At 32.2% G+C, this 22292-nt stretch overlaps 2 protein-coding genes and 1 pseudogene across 4 annotated transcripts; 2 read left to right on the top strand and 1 right to left on the bottom strand.

The window, feature by feature from the left end:
* Positions 1–1561: 1561 nt before the first annotated feature.
* On the bottom strand, positions 1562–5594 carry LOC114417863 (organic cation/carnitine transporter 7-like). 3 transcript variants are annotated; one of them, XM_028382889.1, is made up of 7 exons: positions 4730–5594; positions 4276–4544; positions 3754–3991; positions 2906–3293; positions 2768–2833; positions 2480–2682; positions 1562–2146 (listed from the first exon to the last, which is right to left on the bottom strand). In XM_028382889.1, exons 1-7 carry the CDS (start codon positions 4730–4732, stop codon positions 1922–1924), a joined length of 1392 nt encoding a protein of 463 aa, XP_028238690.1. In that variant the 5' UTR covers positions 4733–5594; the 3' UTR covers positions 1562–1921. The 3 variants fall into 3 exon arrangements, with proteins under 3 accessions (XP_028238690.1, XP_028238689.1, XP_028238691.1); XM_028382888.1 differs by having other exon boundaries at positions 2768–3293; positions 4730–5593; XM_028382890.1 differs by having other exon boundaries at positions 2768–3293; positions 4276–4402; positions 4730–5592.
* Positions 5595–8820: 3226 nt separating this feature from the next.
* LOC114419201 (vinorine synthase-like) lies at positions 8821–10439 on the top strand. The gene has a single exon (XM_028384848.1). It carries the CDS (start codon positions 9055–9057, stop codon positions 10327–10329), a length of 1275 nt encoding a protein of 424 aa, XP_028240649.1. The 5' UTR covers positions 8821–9054; the 3' UTR covers positions 10330–10439.
* Positions 10440–15328: 4889 nt separating this feature from the next.
* Positions 15329–18458, top strand: LOC114417862 (annotated as a pseudogene).
* The last annotated feature ends 3834 nt before the right edge of the window (positions 18459–22292 follow it).

Raw genomic sequence — 22292 nt, 5'->3', positions numbered from 1 at the left:
GAGTCGTTGCATGGAGATTCTGTTCACTGTTCGTTTTCTTTTATTAATTAGGTTTCTCTATTCATCAACAAGGAGTTTTGCTCTCATATCTTCCCAAAAGCCAAGGAGGCGACATACATTCTTCTTAAGCATGTGTTTTTCCATGAATGTTGCTTTTAGGATATTTTTAATTAAAATAGTTTCCCCCAAGATTTCTTTATGTGCTTTTGCTTGTTGATCTGACCTCTAGTTGTACCCTTTTCGTGTGGATTTTAGTTGTGGGCGTTAGCTTTCCCTCTTCACAAAAAAAAAAAAAAAAAAAGTGAAAAGGAAGCAAAGGATTTAATTGATCCATATTTTAGAGGAAAAAAAGTAGAAGAAATATTAATTGAAGTGATTTTTGAGTGAAATTTTTTATTCTTTAGAATGATAGAATCAAAAGAGAATGATATAAGGTGATTTATTTTCATGTTTGGTTATAAGGAAAATTAGAGGAAAATAAATTTAAAATATAATGAAAACACAATTTTTATCTTATAATTAAATTAATTTTAAATCAAATATAATTTTAGTTCAATAATATGAAAAAAAATTGCAAAATATATTAATTATTTTATATATAATTAAGTTTTTAATTAAAATATCTTAAAATAATTGTTTAAAAACTAATTATTTTCATATATACTCTAATTTATTTTGTCTTTAAATTAAATTCAATCACTGCATTTTTTTAAGTTCGAGAAGCAAACCAGTGTGCTGACTGGTTAGCTAAGAATGGAGTCTCTTCAAATTATCAACAGATTATTTTTCAGCTTTGTCCTCCCCAGTTAAAGCACCCACTGTTTGCTGATGTTTCTAGGACCTCTTTCCTTAGAGAGTAGTTTCTCTCGTGCTTTTTTCTGTTTTCCTACTCATAAAAAAATAACTTTAAAATGCACGAGTTATATAGTGTGCGTTATAAGAAAAATAAAATAGGGATATCTGAATATTTTAATTTTTAACAAAATATATTTTCAGTTCCTATATTTTTATCAAATATTGTTTTTAGTTCATGTAGTTTTGTATCATCTAATTTAATTTTTTTATTTTACAAAAAACTTCTTTTTAGTCGATTTTCATCAATGATGTTGACATTATTTTTTACATGACAAATTACACTTTCAATAAACAAACAAAATTAAAAGAAAACACAAGAATAAATTTACAACAAACGACAATAAAAACAAAGACAATAATGAAATCATTGAAAGTTACTGTTTGAAGTATTTGAGGGAGATATATTAATAATTTATTTTATAAAAAAAATAATTTCACACATCATTTTACTCAATTAAAAAAATTCTATTTGCCACGTCAAACAAAAATTATTCCATAAGGAGAGATTAAAAACAAGTTTTCTTATACTTCAAAGAGTAAAACCAAGATTTTATGAAAATATAAAAACTAAAAATATATTTTTTTCCTTTTATTTTTTATCATTAACTGTATACGAGTATAAACTGGTACAGCAACACTCGAAATTCCTATTTCCTTTCAAAATCACGGCAATGGAAAAGGAAAATGGAATATTGAGGCACATGGATTTTTATCACTTCTCCTTCCTAATTTCCTATCAAACAAATAAGGGAAATAATGTTGTCGAATGTCAAGCTAAGTTACTAACATTAACTAATTTAGAGTCAATTTTTTTATAATTTCAAAAACTAAAACGACATTTTATTTTGCTCTCATCAATAGTAATACACTATACAAAAAAAGGATCAAAACGTGTGGAATCGAATAATTGAAATAAGAAATAGAGAGAAAGACCGGAATTTGTTTCAGTAGGCAGAGTTACTTCTTCTCCAACTCTCTTCTGCCGTTCTGCTCCTCTTCTTAAAGGGCAGAGCCATAATTTGTCTGTATGTATGTTTTCATTATGTTTTTGTGTTGTTGGTCTTTTTTAGACTTGCACACTATCTCGCAGTTCTTGGCCCATGGTCTCAATTGGGAAGAACATGACACATATTCCTGAAAGAAGAGCTACGATCTCAAACAGAAGGACGGCTGCAGTTTGATGACATCCATGTACTAAACCCACAGCTATCAAAGGACATATCATTCCACCAATTCTGCCCACCGAACTTGCAATTCCCACACCAGTTGTTCTGACTGATGTTGGGTACATCTGCAGTTCATATAAATCTTCCAAATATTAAATTTCAGTCATGTATAAAGAAGTATTAGACCAAAAAATTGTTGTCTTACACCCTGTCAAACCACATCCAGCGTTTATGTTATATGAGAATAAATATTGTACTTCATACAATTCATTTTTAATTAGCAGCAGGGAGATTTCTGTAACATATTAATCAGTCTCTCTCTTACTTTTGTAGTTTTCAATAAATTTTAACTAATAGTAGTGAGTGTTAGAAAATCTATTGCTAGCATTCCTCAATTTCAAATACTCTCTGATTCAAAAAGATAATTCAAAATTATTTTGCAATATAGTATACATTACCTCTGGTGCATATATATACACAATTGTGAAGGTTGCTGTGATGCATATGCGAGCTAGAAATAAAAAGCTCGTTGTTAGGCCTTCAGGCAGATAGAATAATAATGGGAGAAGGAAAATACAGCACATGAAGAACATGGTTGACATTGAGAGTTTACGACCGAGTTTATCTACTGCCGCAGCTGACAAGAGGAGCCCAGGTAGCTCTATGCACAAAATTAAGTTATGTATCAGTCAAGCATTTTCCTGCAGCAGTCGAGTAAGAAAACTCTGAAATCAGTAGGAAAATACCTGCAAAACTAGCAATAAAAACACTCTTGTATTTAACATCCTGGGACTTCTCTGTCTGCAATTTATCTGGCATGCATTTACTATGTCCGTTCAACTCAGTGGTCAACAAAACAAGGCCATAATACGAAAAAGCATTACCAAAGAACACAGCCCATAATAGAAGGGTTGGCCTTGCCAATTTTGGTGAGAGAAGCACTAACAATGATGAAATACCACCTAAATTGGAGACTGTTCCTTTAGGATGTTCAACTTCATTTGTTCTTGGTGAGAGCAAGCGTGTGTCCTCTGAAGGGTTATCAATTTTGTGTAACTCAATTTCATGGTCAGAAACAAGGTTACCGGAAGGAAGTTCTCTTCCATTTACTCTTGCTATTTTCTCCAAAACATTAATTGCATCAGCTGTTCTACCTTTCAAGCACAGGTATCTAGGTGACTCAGGAGTCACTTTGTAGAACAGAAGAAGGAAAGATGAGGGAAGAGACGACAGTGCAAGAAGCCATCTCCAACCCAGTTTTGGCATCACAATCTGCAAGGAATGTTACACCAGGTGAAACCATCAGCTCTATAATTTGTCGGTCATGCAGCAGGAACAGAAACTACCACAATAATATCCAACCTAGAAAATTTGTCATAACATTTGCAAGATTTATCCAAATTAAGATACATTTCTAAGAATGGAAGGTAAAGCATTAGCACTTTCCTAGGTGAAATGAAGAAAGTACACATCTCTGGGGGAATTGCATCTCAAAGAGAGAAAGCTTGCAACTTACTTAGTTCTAGAATCTTGGGTAAATTATAAATAGGCCTGAAGCAAATTGTAATTTTTTGGAGCTCACGTAGCAAAATATCTGAGTTGTTGATCATTTAATATCAATTAAAAGAATATGACATGTATCTAAGCCCAAGGACCATTTCTGAGGGTGAAATAAATTTTAAGAACATGTTTGCAATTAATGAAAATTTGAAAGGAAATGAACAAAAATTACCCATGCAAGTGAGGCCTCAAAAATTGTACCAAGAGTCCAAAATGCTGAAAAGACAACCATCCAGGTACCTCTATTGGGAGCAGGAACAAACTCTAGAAACCAAGATGATAATACAGGGCCACCTCCCAAACCAAGACCAACCAGAGAACGGAGGGCAATTAATAATATATAGTTAGGAGCAAATGCACTAAGAAAACCAGCCAAAGCAGTAACTATCGCTGTGATAAGGAATCCTTTCCTGAGTTTTTGAAGTAAGCCAAAGAAAAAGATAAATAGTAAATGAACCAACAATGGCAAGTATACTTGAAAAAAAAGCATTTAAATTGAAACATAGATCTTATTTATGACATAATAGGAGGCACATTCATATATTATGAAGTAAAGAAAATGATATATAAATCCATTGGAAGATTTTAATAAGGCATGGCTAATCCAAGATTTGATAAGCAGGCCATTCCCAGCCCCCCAAAAAATGAAATACATATGCCAGAGCAACTAACAAATGAAAAAGGAGAAACCTACCTCCTTCCATGTTTATCTGAAACAATGCCCCATGAGTATGCACCGATTAGCATGCCAGCAAAAACCACACTGGTTATCAAACTCTCTTCATGAGCGGAAAGATTCCATGCAGTTTGAACTGCAGGGCCTACAAAAGAGAGGATCATCATTTCCATTGCTTCTGAAACCCAACCTACACCAGCATAAGCAAGCACGAGAATTTGGAAATTTCCAAAACCCAAAGCCACAAGAGCATCATCTACTGTGTAGCTTGGGCCTTCAGCCCCAGTCTACAATTTCAGAATGATTCAAATTTAGTGCAGATATAGGAATAGCCAGACATTGGAAAAAAATAAAGAAAAGAAAACAGGTAATACGGTTGCAATCAATATGCAGGTAATAGGGTTGTAATCAATGCATACCAAATAAAAAACGAGATAAAATAAAATGATGAATCAAGTGATTTAATTTGTACCATTTTGTTTTCAAAAGAAAGGTGTGTTGGAGAAGTTGGATCTTGCCCTTTTTTCTACCCGATCTTCTCGGCGTAATCAAAATTCAGATGATTGTCGCATACTTGGAGGATTTGAAGAAATAGAGATTTGAATTTGAAACTTTCAATTTTGATTATTTCATAAACATTCCACCTTCATACCGTTGACAACGACGAACATACTCTCCTGTGGGATCCTTTTTTCTCTCAACACCCCTTTATTTTTTTTGGCTGCTCCAATTACTAATTTACCCCCTTCTTCACACCCTTCCTTCGGTCCTTCCTTCCTTCCTTTCCTCTTCCTTCCCACCTCCCACTCTCTTCTTCCTCACTTGATCCCTTCACACCTCTTGCCTCTTCTTCTCATTCCATTCTCTCGAGCTCGTCACCCCACTTTTTCCTATTCGATGAAGTCTTCATTCTTGTCAGTTTTTCTCTAAGGCTCTTTCATTTCATTGTGTCTTTTGTGTGTCTAGTAAGGATACACATAGACACACAACCAAAACTAACTGTCAGAGTCCATCCTTGAATCGTTCAAACCAAGATTCACTTAGCTTGATCATCTTGTTTGACCCTCAAGATAAATATATATGAGTACTTTATCTAAAAATCATACAGTTCATACATAATCATCTCACTAACTTACCAAAACATTGTAACTGCATAATTAGTATTAGCATATCCAACTAAAAATAGATAGATTGTTCATATCTTCGCCTTTATTGATATCCCTATAGCTACACAGATGGCTGTGGACGACATAAATGGGATTGGAGGACATAGATGGGTGTGGAGACGCAACTCTCTTTTTTTTCTTTATCCTTGATCTTTGTTTTGTTTAGTGTTTCTAGCTCAAAAGTTTATGATGTATGTTATGTAAGAGTTTGTATATAGCTATGCGTATGTGTTGAGTCATTTTCATGTTGTATTTGTTAATGGTGAGTTGTAGTCAATGTTATAAAGATTGGATCAGACCGACCGGCAAAACTAGTTAGACCAAAAATTACACAAGTGATCCATTCAGGCCACTTATTAGATCGCTTATGCATTTAACTTGGTTAGGTCGTCATAAAATCGTCTCAAATCAGGTTTAATCGGTGTAAATCGAACTCAAGCAAACCACCCAAAACATGGTTCAAGAAAACATTTTGCTGTAAAAAAACATGGTCCAAAACATGCTTGTTGCCCGAGCTCTTTTCCAATGACTACAACCTACTGACTCTATTATGCTTCAATGTGCGTGGATCAAAGAAGAAAAGTATTGAACAGCAACTACTTTTTTTTCTCATGAGGAAGTAATAAAAATGCAAGAAATTTGATGAATACCTACCTAAGGAGCTCTCTACTTGAAAGAGAACAGATTAGACATATTTTTGTTTTTGAGTTTTTTTTTTAACCTTATCATTTGTATGAGGCTTAAGCCTCTTTCATCAGTGTGTTTAACTTTTAATATTTTTTAGCTTATGTTTGAGTCTTTAATAATGGACTTTGGTAGCTTTTAAATCTATAGTATAATAGGAAAAATATTGATCTCATAATTAGTTTTCACTCAAACTTTGAAGTTTTGTGAGAGAAAACTCTCTAAGTTCTTAAAAACTACTCTTGATTCTTATTTTTGAATTTCATAATTCAAAATGATGAATCTTCATCTCAACTTATCAATGCAATCAAATTGTAACGATATTATGTTATTTTTCATCTCAATCCATTTTTTTCTTTTGATTTCTATATGTTTTCTTGAAAAATTACCTAAAATGATTAGTGTTAGATGCTAAATTTGTGATCCAATTTGGGGTCTATATCACTTGATATTCACAGCCAAATGTTGGCATCAATTTGCAACAAATTGTGCTTCAATCCGTGTTCAAATTGTTGTTCTTAATTCACTAATTGTGCGTCAATGCCATTTGGTTCTTGTTCGGTGTTGCTTCGGCTAGTGTGCCTTCTATGTATGCATCTTATATTTCAAGTTTCCTACTTTTTAAAATGAAAAAAAAAAGTTATGTATTGGTATTATAAAACGTTTTAAACAAATATTTAATCATAACTCATTATATATGATAAATTTATTAATTTTTAAAATAATTATTATAAAGTAATTTAAACAGTGAATTATAATTAAATAAAAATATAAAACTGTTTTACAATTTCAATACATAAATATTAAAATTTTTGAAATATATTACAAATAATGACTTCATTATTTCTGTTAGACGGTGAGATTATTGTTGTGCTTAAGAGATCCAAAAGTTTCCTAATGTTTTGAGTTATAACAACGCTACCTAGTAATATCACTAGGATTGGTCCAATAATAATGATTTGGGATAATATGTATAAGGTGTTGAATTCAAATCTTAATGCGATTATTGCAAAAATAAAAATAACTTTATATAACTCTTTTATTTTGTTTTTTAAATCTTACTAGGTGGGTTAAAAAATCATAGATAAAATTGACAATTAAATAAGATATCTATGCAAACTACTCAATAATCTAGTGAATCTATACTTCTCGGTTATTTAACAAAATTTAAAGAAATAATTGATATCTTATGGATTATAGAAATTTTTATTGCTTGAATAAAAAAAATTGTAATCGATATGTGTTTATTACATTTAATATTTTTATCATTTTAAATTAAAATTAGTTTTGGTTTTACAAGTAAAATCAATAAATATTTGTGTGGAAGACATTTAAAAATTAAATATTTAAATAATTATAAAGAAAGAAAGAAAAGAAAGCAAGAAAAAGTTTTGTCCCTCTCACATAGACGTTTGGATCCGTTCCTGCACTATTCGAATACTTTAGATGTTGCATTTTTTTATAAGTGTTTTGCTTTATTTTTCTATAAATAAAATAAAGAATTTTTTTTTATAAAATCATATTAAAATTTGGTTTTTTATTCTTGAATATTTGCTCAATATTAAAAAGTTTGACAAGTGATCGAGTCAAGAAATCATTATTATGTAATAAAATATTTTTATTATTTGACAATTTGGTCACAATTGGCCTTAGCCCATGAATTGATCACAATTGGCCTTCATCCGGCCATACGATGACTTGGTTAAATTTATTTTAGTCCCAATTTTTTTAAAAAAAATCTCAATTTTGGTTTCTAATTTAACATGTACCCACATCATATGTATCTTATATATGTTAGTCACGTCTAACAAAAATGTTAAGAGTTAAGATTAGAGATCAATTTTACCTATATTAAAAATTTTGAAAATCAAAACCAATGAAGAAAAAGTAAGCAGACTAAAACTAACCTTGATAAATTAAAAGCATAAGTCAACATAAAAATATATATCTACATCAATATCATAATTCATTTCTTTGTCACCAGGAATTTGATTCATTGAGGTAGCTCACCAGCTAGAACATTCAAATTAATTAATGACAAGGACTTCGTCAATTGCCGTGGTAGTATGAGAAACCCCACCAAGTCTTACAAGATCAAGACATATCTTTCTCTGCTACACGATTTTTTTTATATAACTACACGAAAAATAATTAAACTTCTTTTAACCTCTCTCTCTCTCTCTCCAGTAGTATATCATAACGTGCAACCGCAGATGTCAAAAGTTAAAATGCATACTTCAAGGATAGTTGGAATGAAACACCAACAATTTCTATGTAGATTCAGGCATCCAATGTTCTCCATTTTTTCCATAATTAATAGCATTATAAAAACTGTTTGACTATCCTAACGTGCCGGTTAGACAGTGTTTTAAATAAATTGTTTTCTTATTTCACTTTTCATACACAAATAATTAATATGTTTAAATTAAAATTAAATTATTAAAATAATAATTAAGTTTAATTTTTAACGAATTTTAAATATAATTTTGTATTATATTTTATTTATTTATCGATCGAATTTTAAATTAATTAAAATCTCTGCTGATAATTAACTACTAGTAAAAAGAAAAACAAGTCTAATCTTGTACTCAACAATAATGCAAATACTTGTTGAGTATATATCATGAATTCTTGATCCTAAAATGGATATATATATATATATATTAGTATAAAATCTTACAAGAAACATATATAGATAAAGAGAAAAGGACCACAGCAAGCATGGAACATCCCAGAGAGACGGTATCTGAATTTGTTGTCACCCGCCGCTTATTAATATAACCTGCAAAAAGCACCGAAAGCACACAAGTGAGAGTTTCTGAATTTGTGGTTGTGGTCAGTACCCACCGCTTCGATATAGTATGTATTAATATTAACACAAATTAAAAAACATAACTTGGATCCATTGCAGCAGCAGCAGCAGCAGCAGCAGCTAGCTTCTAAAAGAATGAAGTTAGAAGTGGAGGTAATCTCCAAGGAAATGATCAAACCCTCTTCTCCAACCCAGGACCATCTTCGTCACTATCCACTCTCTTTTCTCGATCAAGTCTCTCCCATGGTGTATAACCCTATGGTTCTCTTTTACTCTTGCTACGGTATCACTCAAACTCAATTCACCATTTCCGAAAAGCTGAAGAAATCTTTGTCTGATGTTTTAACCCATTTCTACCCTCTTGCCGGGCGAGTCAATGGGAACAGTACTTTCATAGACTGCAACGACGAGGGTATCCCCTACTTAGAAGCAAAAGTGAAGTGCAAAGTTGTCGACGTTATTCACAAACCAGTTCCAGGAGAACTCAACCATTTGGTTCCATTTCTACTAGATGATATCACCAATATCACATTTGGTGTTCAGCTTAATGTTTTTGATTGCGGCGGTATTGCAATCGGAGCTTGCCTTTCTCACCAGATTGCAGATGGTCTGTCATTTTTCATGTTCCTCAATTCTTGGGCAGCATTTGCTAGTAGGGGGGAACAAGCTGTGTTGCCAAACCCGCAGTTTATTTCAGCAAAGCTCTTCCCACCGAAAAATATATCTGGATTTGATCCTCGAAGTGGCATCATTAAGGAGAACATCATCTGCAAGATGTTTGTGTTTGATGGGTCTGTTGTTGAAAGTCTTAGAGCAAGATATGCAGCAACAAGCTTTGAAAACGAGAAGCACCCTACCCGAGTAGAGGCTTTATCTGCTTTCATTTGGAGTCGTTATGTGGCTGTGACTGGTCCACAGAGAACATATGCTGTGGTTCACGCAGTGAACCTTCGTCCAAAGATGGAACCACCACTGCCTCCAGATTCCTTTGGCAATTACTACCGAATCTCTTTGACGATTCCCTCGTTGAACACTGAAGAGCACCTAGTGAAACAGGCAAGGGATCAGATAAAGAAGATTGACAAGGATTATGTGAGAAAACTTCAATATGGAAACGACCATTTGGATTTCCTTAAGGATAGCTCATATAGAGTGCTTCTGAAGGGGGAACTAGTCCCATTTAATATTACTAGTTTGTGTAGGTTTCCTCTCTACGACGCTGATTTTGGATGGGGAGAACCAACATGGGTAGGTTCACCTGCTTTAACTTTTAAAAATCTGGTTGTCTTTATAGACACAAAGAATGGCGGTGGCATTGAGGCTTATGTTAGCTTAAAGGTGGAGGACATGACAAAGTTTGAAGCAGATGAGGAGTTACTTGCCTGTGTGAGTAAAGCACGGGTTTGTTGATGCATGCAATGTAATTAGTGTTGAATTAAGTATTGAATCAGTCATGACAAAAGGTGTTATTTTGAATTTAATTACTATGATCATATCTTACATGGACTGTAATTTGAATAGCTTGCTAGAATATATCCCTTGTGAACATTACTTAATTAGAGAAATTTTACGGTATCCAGATAAATTTACCAATTGCATGTCATTTGTTTTGTTATAACTATGAATTCATTAAATGGGAACTGACGCAACTATTGGTTAACTAATCCTATTGAAAATTATTGCCTGTGATTACTGAAGAGCTTCTATCCCATTTGGTGCTATTATTGACCCCAAAGATCTTGTACGTGCACTGTACCAGCACTCAATTCCTTGGTGCAAGCAAATTAACTCTTTCCTGGTTGGCAATGTTACCAGCGCTACAGCTTATCCTCTTTCTAATCGCTGATGGGCGACACAGGCGTTCCCAACTAAAACATTTTTATTGGGTGTCAAAATTCACACTTGTTTCTTCTTACTCTAGTAAAACTGCCATTGAAGCACAACTTAAGCTTCAGCGTGATTCAGTCACTTATCTCTGGATTTTCATATTGAAATCTCTCATGAATCAGAACATTTTCTAATTTTCTTCTAATCAAAAGGGGCAAAATAGAGGTTGGGCAACAAAAGTTGAGATTTTTATGATATTTTTATATAGAGAATTCGAACTCAAGGACAAAGAGTTTATAATAATTCAAATACATTATTCAATCAATTAAGATTGATAATGTTGTGATATGTTAAATTTGATTTTTATCCAGAATAAAAGAAAGAGTTTAATGCCTATTTATTTAGATATCATTCAATCACAAATCATTGTTTAAATTATTTTAAGATAATTATTTAACTTATTATACATAATGATGATGAATTGTGATTCAATGATTATGTAAAAAAATTTATTATTGACCATGCATAACATGTTTTTCTCTAAAACAAATACGTCATTCCTAAAAATTCACCACAAATTAACAGAAACGTATATCCCAAGTCTTAAATTTAAAAATTTAGATACGTGTGAGATAGAGATTGAGATTATAGACAAGTAGTGATCCAAGATCTCTAAATAATTTCTCCAAGGTGGGAACATAAATTGAATGTTTCATGGAAATATATTATTTAAATCATATATCTCATGTGTCTCAATTCATGTATCACCCATAAAAATTTGACATGTCATGTAAAATATTTATCTTCACTTGTCATTTTTTCCCACATTGTCCTTATATAAGAGATCCCTTCACTATTAGAAATGTAATCTTTTACGACGCACATTCTAAGACGGTTATTTGGGATCATCTTAGAATGTGACGTGGTGACAAACTTATAATTAGGATACTTGAAAATTGCTTTTTACACATTCTAAGACGGTTATTAATAATTGTCTTAGAATTTGCTTGGGTGACAATTTTGTAATTATTGGCAAAACAACAACGATTTTAAGAGAAAATCGCCTTCGTTTTAATTCCCAGTAATTACCACATGTGCACATAGGGCCAATACCTTTGTCTCATTTCAAATCCTATTCTAGGTCGTGACCCGGTGTTCGTAGTCCCCTGAGGTCGTGTAATCACCTGGTCGGTGTCGTATCTCCTTTCTTCACTATAGCCTGTCGAAGGTGTGTCGTGTCACGATCGTGTCGTTTTAGGTGGTAAGTACCCATGCTTGCACTTGTTATGAATTTTTCGTTTCCCACTCACAATTCAACTTCTAGGGTTTTTCTATAACAAATCTTGTACCTTATTGGATTCCCATTAGATACTTATTCTGGCATGCCATTTTTTAGGGATTTAAATTATTAGGTGGAAATGTTGTTGAATTGAAGATTTTCATTTTTGGGGATGGGGTTTGTGATTCTTTTTTCATTAGATAGAGATTCTGGCATATGTGTGTGTTTATTTTATTTTTGTTACCCTGTTACTTGATTGGAAATAGTGTTGAATGTTGTCTAATTGGAATCTTTGTGGGCAGGACAATAAGGTGCTCAACACCACTGAGCGGTTAATAGCTTTTGCTCTGCTAGTTGAGGCTTATTCATCCCAGAAACCGGCTTCAAATCCATTCATAAGCTTTATTGTAAATGTAAGCACTTATTATTGTTGTTGTACTTGTTGAAGCTTTTTTGCATGTCTAATTCTTTTCTTTGAAGTTAAAATCGGTTTTTGAAAGCTAGAGGAGGATGTGATTCCTTAACAAAAACATGATGAATAAGAACTATGAGCAGGCATCTTAGAATAAGGTTTTGTCATTAAAACTAGTTAAACTATTTTCAATAATAAACGGATCTATACGACACTGCATTTATGCCTCCCTACATGCTCCAGATGTTGATGAATGAAAAATTTGTGATTAAAATATTATACTAATATGGAAAGCTAACATTCTTTCTGCAGAGTAATTTTCTATTGTGTTTCTCAAATCTGAAATTCTGACAAAATAGAACTAACTATATTTCATCTGAATTACAATTGAGTTACTTATGGACATGCATGAGTTTGTGCAAGTTGAATTTGAACCAAGTTTACCATTAGAGATGACAAGTTTATTGTGAATTAACACAATTTGGTCACTATGGCCTATGGGGCAGAAAGTTTATGTTAAAAGGGTTTAATAGGAAGAGAATTGAGAGGGATCTGAGAAAAAAATATTGTTGATATGTGTTTAGAGATACAATTGATTGCTATTTCTAGGATACAAGAGTTGGTTATTTACAATAGAAAATAAATGACTAACTAACTACAAGAATTCAGTATGCTATACAGTAGTATACTCCAGCAGTTAATGGTTTAAACTAGTGAGTTGACTACCATGCGAGTAAGAAAAGTGGATGAATGGGAAGATAGTCCAATTAGAGGGGAGAGGAATAGCTAAGCAAACATTAGGATAAACCATTTAAAAAAACCCTGCACAAATGGTATTATTGAAATCTAGATATTGACAGAGTTAGTAGTGTTAGTCGGTTTATGTAGCCAACCTTGCTTGTTGAAATATGTTGAGTGTTTGTTGTTGTGGGTTTCTCTTCAGCCAACTGCCTTTTGGAACTTTTAATGGAAATCTTAGTTGAAACAATCATGAAAGGTTAATGATAAGCAATTGATATTGCATCATTTTTCATCTCTATATGAATAAGTAATAAGTTGGACTGTGCTTTTTCTCTCTACATTTTATGTTATTGTGTTATATGACTGTTGAGATAAGGATAATTTATTGGCTACAGGCTTCCTATAACGAAGGGTCAGAAAAAGTTGAGAGGGCATTTATTCTACAACTACTAGGTCTTGATAGCTCCAATAGTGGGAAAGAGGTTATATTCTGTTTCATTGTCTAATTCTATTCATACACATTATCTTTTTATTTCTTCTACATAATGATGTTTTTTTTAGTTCAACATCCTATCTTATACAGTTAAACATCATTTCTTGTTAGCTATTATTAGGTACAATTTCTTTGAACATAGGCTGGGAAGAGGTTATTTATAGGTATTGTTATCAGCCAGTTACAAGTTTTGACATGTAATACTATTATTGGTACTATACAAAAACCACTTAGTCAAGTGTGGAATTAGCAGAGCAAGATTTTAAAGAAATTTTAATCAAAAGTTGTATGATATTGGAAATTGTTTTCTTAAGGGAGTCTATTTGTTTGGTTGTTGGCTCATTTTGTAATTATAAGAGAATTCTGATTTTGATTGTTCTAATCTTTTTTCCTTTCAGATTGTTTCTTTTGACTCATATTTGTCTATTGGAGTTCTAATCCTCCTTCCATGTTGCCTTTTCCTTCTTCTCTCCTAAAGGGTTCGACTTTCTCTACTTTTTGACTCCTGAGGAGACCAATAAAGCTGTCAACACATTAGACAGTAAAGGGTTCGACTTTCAATACATAGAAGGTTTGGAGGTACAGAGGATAATAAGGCTTGCAAATTGATAAAAAAAAAATCTATTTTCACAAATATAGAGGTTTCTTTAGGTTTAGTAACATTATTTAGATGATTTGTTTGGTATCATTAATCAATATTTTATTTATCTGTGAGATGGTATATGAGATGGCATTGTTATTTGATTTCCAGGAATTTGAGAGACACGTTCAAATTAGATGTTGCAGAGTACATGATGTCCATTTGTGGTGATTCTGGTCTAACGAACATATCTTCACCTAGAAAAAGTGGCAACATCTTCTTTCTTTCTCAAGATGATAGATTCGTGATAAAGACACTGAAAAAAATATGAACTAAAGGTATCCACCATATTTTTTTGGGAGGGGGAAGGGGGGTTGCGGTGTTAGTAATGACATTTCCTTGAGGAAGTAGGTTTATTTATTATTTGCTTCATTTCTATTCCCATGTGATGTGCCACCTCTTGCAATCTAGTATTCTTTTTTACATCCTTGTGAATTATGCATCGATATTTGTTGAGGAAACATTGTGCTGTTAGGTTTTAACATATGTAAGATTCTATGGATGTGAAAGTTAAATTTTGTTCTTCAAGTCAACTGCTAATATCATAAATTGTAGTTTGTCTTATTTTCTTGTCAAAATGGTTCCTCACTTTAATAATCTATGGGATATTGTTGGTGGATCCATGAAGCCTTTAACTAGATTTATAAATAATTGAAACCTAGCTTCTGAGGTGTAGGTTAGCACTGCTCAAGCACGACTATGAAATGTGAGGGAAGAGAAAGACCAGTTTGAGGAAGCAAACAATCAAATAGTTGAACATCTGAAATTAAAGGTTTGAGGTTCTATTTTTCATGGCTGTGAATTGTTAAATCAATGTTCCTGAATAGTGTTACTCTCAGAATCCTGTTGTCTGAAATTTTGACTTTACCTTGATTCACAGGAAAATGAACTTCCAAAATCAATTAGCTCATGTAGTGTTAAAGCAAATGTTATCAAAAGCCGGATTAATTTTATAGAAGATACTTGGGTTCTTCAACGGTGAAATGCATAAATGAATGACAAGCAAGTCAAGTATGTAATTGAACTTATTGAACTTAAGTAATGAGAATTATTTTGATGCTTGTAGAAGAGTCTAATTTGAGTGGTAAGACTCCATGTGTATATAAATATATACACAAAACTAAGGTTTACGAGTGTGCATTGGATTAGGTGTAATTCCAACTTCACATATACTCAGTTGACAATATCCTTCAACTAGAAATCTAGAAATTATATTTATTTTTCCATTGTTCCTTATTTTTCATAAATTAGTATTTTAACTAATCCTTACATTTTTGAAGTGATGAATTGGAGAGACATGGGGACTACTTTGTGAACTTGGCCATTCAACTTCTTACTACTTACCAAGTTCTTATTGCCCTTTGCTAATTCAAATAATGAATGTATAATGACAGCCACCTTTTTGGTTCCCTCCATTTTTTCCCCATCAGTTGTATGACCTTCTATTTGTGTGCAGAAAGAGTTAGAGCCTTGCATTAACCATATCAGAACATTTTTTGTGAACCTTGAGAATTTAAGTCAGAGGTAATGCCTTTGTAAGGGCATATGTTTTTGGAAATTTCTTTAAGAATACTATTTTCACAAGGTCAACACGCACGGATGCACACTGATTCTTTCCCCCTAAAAATGAGTAGTTAATCAAATGGTTGGTATAATATTCATTTGTACATAAAATATCAGACTTAAATTTTAAAAATATAAATTTGCATGTGCCCAATTATATGTTGCTAATTGTTTATCTATTTTCTGCAATTTATGGAAGATACAGGTTAGAGATGACACCCAGTGCAGATACTGATGAGTCAGAAGTATTAAGTCTAAGGAGAAATCTTAAGGAAGAATATTTGACCTACGAAGCCAAGGTATGTATGTAACATAGATAAATTTGAAATCACTGGTTTGTTCATCCTACAGTTTTCTTATTGATTCTCCTCCATAAAAAAAAAAGTGTGCCTTTGTCCTGGACTGTTTAATTTTTTAGTTTGGTGGTTATGTAGAATGTTGTCCTATTGTATTGTACACTCTTATGTAAACCACATTTCTATAAATTTTATTTCTTTATTTCTAGGTAATTTTTTTTTTTTTGGATTTTGCAAGTACTTATTGTCCTGAATTTGATTTTTGACTTCACCTTGTGGGATAAGACTATCGTTGTTGCTACTGTTACTGCCGCAAGTCCTTACTGCCTACTTAAATATGCTTGACCCTCCTATATTTGTTGCAAGCTATATGCTTTGTCCATGAACCAAAGTGATAGAGTAGTGCTATGATTTGGTTGGACTTATATGTTGGTGGTTTTCTTTCATTTTTTTTCCAGATTATTACTACCTTCAGTGTAGTGGATAACATGAAAAAACAGTTTTATGCTCAACACAGGAAAATTTCCAGGTTTTGTATTTTCTTTTTAGATAACTTTATGGGGGCTTTACTAATTTGTGAATTGGACAGTTGGTTGATACAAGTTCAAAATAAATATAATTTCTAAATCCAACAGTAAATTGGAACTCTTCTAACTGGCTGACCCAAAAACCATTTTGTTTTCTTCCCATGGAACATTTTATCATTTATGGAAATACAAGATGTTATAAATTTAGTTTCCTTGTGTAGAGGATTAGCGTTGCATCAGCTGCCATTGTACTATATTATCTCCTTTTGAGGAGAGAGTTAAAGAGTTGTTTGATGCCATTGAAAAGTTACGGACTCAATTTAAGTCTATTGAGAGACCAATTCTTGAAATAGAGATCCCTGCAAAAGTTGAAACACCACCTTTGGAGAAAAAGTTTGATGCTACTCTTTCAGTTTATGTTCCACCTCAAGGTGTTGCAGCTCAAGGTATCGAGCTTTCAAAGCCAGAAACAAATGAGCAACCAAAATCACCTTCAGTTAAGACAGACTAGATATTGGATGATGAAGCGAAATTAGCTAAGCTGGAATATGAGTTTGGGAAGGTTAGTAAGGATTATTCAGCAGAGGAAATTGGTGATTGGGAATTTGATGAGCTCCTACTGTTGTCTTCTGAATTTTACCCAAAATCTCCATTCCAACTTCTAAAGTCTCTTGATAATAATTATTTAGAAAAGTTGCCACTGGTCCTATGAGTTGCTGAGATAGAGAAAATATGCCTAAGAGGCTTGTTCACACAAATAAACTAAAGCATAACAATTAATCTCAGTAGTAGAGGGAAGTGTTGTTTTTAAAAGAGTAGTAGAGGGAAGTGTAGTATAAGCATATATTATGGGGAATGTGAATGGTATTTGCCCTATATATTGTTATGTTCTTTTAATGAGGACTTATATAATGTGTGATTAAATGTTTGTGTATTTATACAGGCTTTGGACATTTAAACAATTCTGATCAAGATCCAAGTTTGCCTTGTAATTTTGTCGTAGATTTTTCTTTACAGTCTTCCCATGGCATATCCCTTCTCAGATTTCAAGTACTCATCAGATGGCCTCACTATAGTGGGTATCTCCTTCTGCACAACTATTGTCTGTGAGGCTATCTCATGGGTTTTTATCTATCGGACCAATTCTTACAAAATCCTCCATTGACAAAAAAGCCTCCAAGAAACTTGAGACCATGCATGAAGACAGACAACAATAAAATCAACATCAAGAAGTCCAAGACCATAAAAATTGACCGTGTTGAGACAAGCCTCAAAGAATCGAGTCGCGACTTGTCTCTCTTCAAGTTCAAGTCTGGGGGTGTGGTGGCTCTAGTTCTCTTTGTGGTCTTTGGGTTGCTGAATTCACTCTACGAAGGCAAGGTAGTTGCCAAATTGCCCTACAAACCTTTTGTCATCTCTGGTCCCCCTGAATTTAAAGCCACATTTTGTATATAATGCTTGTTATAGGTGCAAATTTAATAAGAGACATTTGGCCCATCGATCATGATTATTGTATATATATAGTTGACGATGAAAATAAATGGCATTTAAAAAAAATCCTCAGTTTCTAAGACGATTCTGGGGACAACCGTATTAGAATGTACGTCATTCTAAGACGGTCCTATGGAACTGTCGTTGTAGACCCCAGCTCTTTTTACGACACTTGTTACAACAACGTCTTACAATCGATGTTGTATGTTGAAGAAAACCAATGTAAAAGGCAGGTTTTGTAATAGTGCTTACTCTTTATCTCTCTTCTTCCATCATCATCATTTCAAAATTGGCTTCCATTCCTATAAAAAATAAAAATAGAGCATCTAATAGTTTCAACATTGGAATTTCAAGGCAAAAATTGTTCTTTTTATACAAGCAAAAACATATTTTATTAAAGAAAACCAATTTATGCACGAGATGTACCAAATTGGCTAAACAAAAAATACATAAAATTTGTTTCTCTCACTTTTTCTTATGAACAAATGTCGTTAGAATGTTAGTTAATAAAAGATGGATTGAACATGCCATCTTTCCATTCTTTCCTTCTCCCTTAAACATCTTCTAGGTAAACAATTTCAAACTCCCATATGACCCAAACCTCAACATCTTAAATTGTTTTATATTCTCAATTACATCAATTCCAAGCATGTTATTGTTTCAATGTTTACCTTGATAAGATTCTCAATTAAGATCAAAATAAAATCATTTTGGATAATATTACAAACTTAAAAGATCAAAACAAAAAAAATTAAAACATCAAACATTAAAGCAAAAATTACTAAAATCATAAAAGATTAAAAACATATTCTCTTTCAAGGTTTATGTTTTTAGTAATTCTTGCTCTAATCCTTTATGATTTAAATTTTTTGTTTTAATCCTTTAAGTTTACAATGTTATTCAAAATAATTTTTCTATCAATTTTACAAAAAGTAATTGTTTTATCACTGGTAGTTTTCAACCTGTACATTTTTTTATTTTTTTATGATCAAACAACAGATCAAGATCTATCCATCAACCTTTATGTCTTTTAAAATCCCATTTGCCTTGAGGAGAACAACCCATAATTAACCCGTGAAATCAAGAAAAAGTTTTCAACTTTCTCTCCTTTGTCATACAAACAAACAAAGTTTATCCTCAAACAAATCTTACACCTGAAAAGGCGGAGGGAGAGAAAGCCGAGAAATTGCATAGAAGAAAAAAAAGGGCTTTTATTTTTATTATTTGTTTATGAGTGATTCCAAATTTTCAATGGTTGGGATCCTTTCTTCAATTTTCTAGAGCCGAGGATTTGGATGTCGGTGGCATGAAATGATATGGTGGAAGGGGAAGCCTGTGAATGTTGATGCTAACGAAGATGCGGCCAGAGGTAGCCTCTTTGACGGCGGCGATAGAGAAGTTAGAGATGGGGGCAGGCAAGGGATTGGGTGAAGGAGACGAGGGAAGGGGTGAGTTTGGCTATGGCGGAGGATTAGGATTGGGCCATGATTAGGCTTCTCGTTTCTATGTCAGAACCCCACCAATGATTGTTACTTGTATATTTGAATTGGCAATGAAAAACCCTCTCTTTCGCAGAGTATAATAGAAATTTCAAAACTGTGTAATGTGAGAAAGATTATAATTTAACCTAAACATTTTTAATTCATATGCACACAATGAATTTTAAGAAAAGGAAACAACTCAACTTTTATGGATTAGCATGAAACTTTTAAATACAGTTTAAAATACATTTTTCGTCATGTAAAATTAATAAAGTATAAACTTTGTTTCTTAAAATCTTTATCTACTTTTATCCTCAGAATTAAAATATACTGTATTTTTGTGGGGAATTAGATTCGATTGATTTTCATATCTACATGTCAGACTCTCTAGTTTCGGGGGATTAAAAAGTCCCAATGTGATGTAAATTTTTAAACCTTTGGCCACTGCGCTGACTCCCGATCCAATACCGTTAGGCCTCTCACAATGTGTAACGGCTATGTAGTTAAACAAAAATAATCAATCAGAGAATCTGTAACAATGTGATGTAGGGACTATCTTTGTATTAGTATTATTTACTGCTGAGTCTTAAATATAGAGAATAGAATGGACCCTTCATGAGAGACTCCTAAGGAAAGAGAAGAAGATTTCTCAACAACCCACTACCCCCAAATTCACACTATAATCCGGCATATGAGAATTGGTTACTCTCCCACACCACCGAGTCCGAGGATGCTAATGCGAATAACGGCAACAGTAACGACGTTGCCGTTCCAGTTCCGGAAACGTTAACGCAAGACATCGAATCCCAAAACGATGCCGTGGAAGACGCGCCAAAGCAGCAAAACGTCAACGCTGACCCAGTCTTACCTGAACCTGAAGTTATTTCCCTGGATATTCGAAAAGGTTAGGGAAGATGAGTTCGAAAATTCGTGACACTTTTTTTGTATTTATGGGGTGTTTTTAACCCCATAGATCATAAGAGTAGTCAATGATTGATCTAATGAGGAAGTGACATGTAGGTATAAAAATCAACAAAGCCTAACTTGGAATCAAAAATACTATATCTTAATTTTACAAAGATAAAAAATAGTAAATTTTGTACAAGAATGAAATTCATACTTGACTGGTTCTTTGCAGTAGATAAATAAATGGGCAAAAATAATATCCAATAACCGTACAAGTATTTAACTTTTAAGATATGAAGCATTAACATATTTTCTTATTAAATATTATAAATAATTTAATTTAAAAATAAAAATACTAATCAATATTCCCTTTATATTTATTATAATCATAAAACTAAATGATTCTATAAAATATACACTTTTATTTTTCTTAATATATTAAATATTATACTTTTTAAACACCTTTTTTTTAATTCTTTTAAAAAACATCAAAGAACTAATTAACAAATTATTTAAGAATATCATTGTCACAACATTGAAGAAATATTTTAGTAGAAACTGTAAAAAATCAAAAGCAAAGATAATAAAAAAAATTCTATGATGTTAAAAAATATTAATAATCACAAAAACTTATTTTATAGTTTTAAAACTTGTCAAACAATTGTGCAAAAAATAACTGATGCAAACTTATAATTTAATTAATTATAAAATTTATCTTATTTTCTGTAAAAGAAAATATTATAGTTGATTATTTTAAAATGTTATTATCTATACATTTTTTTAAAAAATTGTCTATATAAATTATTTAGACAAACATACTAATAATAAGATTAAAATAATTCACATAAAAAAAAGCTAATTGTAATATTCTAAATTGTTCACTTATCAATGTCTCACATACTAGAATATTTCACACGAAAACCTTTTTCTCAACTTTTGTCAGAATCCTCCATATGTAATTATTTTCAAGACCTTGACAATTAATTATGAGACTTTACTAACTTTCTTGTTGGTCAAACCCTTTGTAGGTAGTTATTTTTAAGATCTCAATCACTAGTTTTGACTTTTAATATTATTGGTTGTCCTTATAAACAAATACGAGATTTTTTAGCCTAATTTATCTACTTTTCAAAAGGTCGTTCATTTCATAATTACTCAAAATCAAGTTTTTAAGTGATAAATATCCAAAAAGTAAATATATCTTATTAGTATAAATAATATCAATGAATTCTTTTAATTCATCCAATTATATATTTTCATACTAGCTTATAAAACCTTTAATCCCTCTTATTCTAATTCTAATGTATAATTTGATCGGAGTATCCACCGACCATCCCTAATGTATTGTATCCAAACAATATCAAAAGCCTTAAATGCTCACTTTTAAAACAAAAACACAAATCAAAACTCAAAATTTAAAGAGTCTAAAAATGGCGTCCGTATTCTCTACAGCCAAGTGCCTTTGTAGCTCTCTACAGCACTATTTGCACCATTGGTGGATGTATGAGAATGGTTGAGATTAACACATGAAACCCACTTGCTTATGAAAAAAAATGAGATACGTGTTAAAAACATTCAAATGGAAGAAATGATTAAAAAATTAATTAAATGTTTTATGAAATAACTTATAAGTATCATATAAATTGCACTGATATTTATACAAAATTTTAAAAGCAAATTTAAATAATATTTAATATTTTCAAGTTAGCTAATAAAA

The sequence above is a fragment of the Glycine soja genome, chromosome 7, assembly GCF_004193775.1.
Source record: "Glycine soja cultivar W05 chromosome 7, ASM419377v2, whole genome shotgun sequence".
In the NCBI taxonomy this organism is placed as follows: Eukaryota; Viridiplantae; Streptophyta; class Magnoliopsida; order Fabales; family Fabaceae; genus Glycine; species Glycine soja.
Note: the sequence above shows the minus strand (reverse complement) of the source record. Positions and strands in the feature narration are given on the sequence as shown.

What these genes read in the sequence shown, in the direction of transcription:
- LOC114417863 (XM_028382888.1), bottom strand. An exon ending in TCAGATAAACATGGAAGGAG is followed by an intron (nt 3,992 to 4,275) that starts GTAGGTTTCTCC and finishes TCAAAAACTCAG; the next exon opens with GAAAGGATTCCTTATCACAG. An exon ending in TGTATATATATGCACCAGAG is followed by an intron (nt 2,147 to 2,479) that starts GTAATGTATACT and finishes TATGAACTGCAG; the next exon opens with ATGTACCCAACATCAGTCAG.
- LOC114419201 (XM_028384848.1), top strand. Translation starts at nt 9,055, where the DNA reads ATGAAGTTAGAAGTGGAGGTAATCTCCAAGGAAATGATCAAACCCTCT.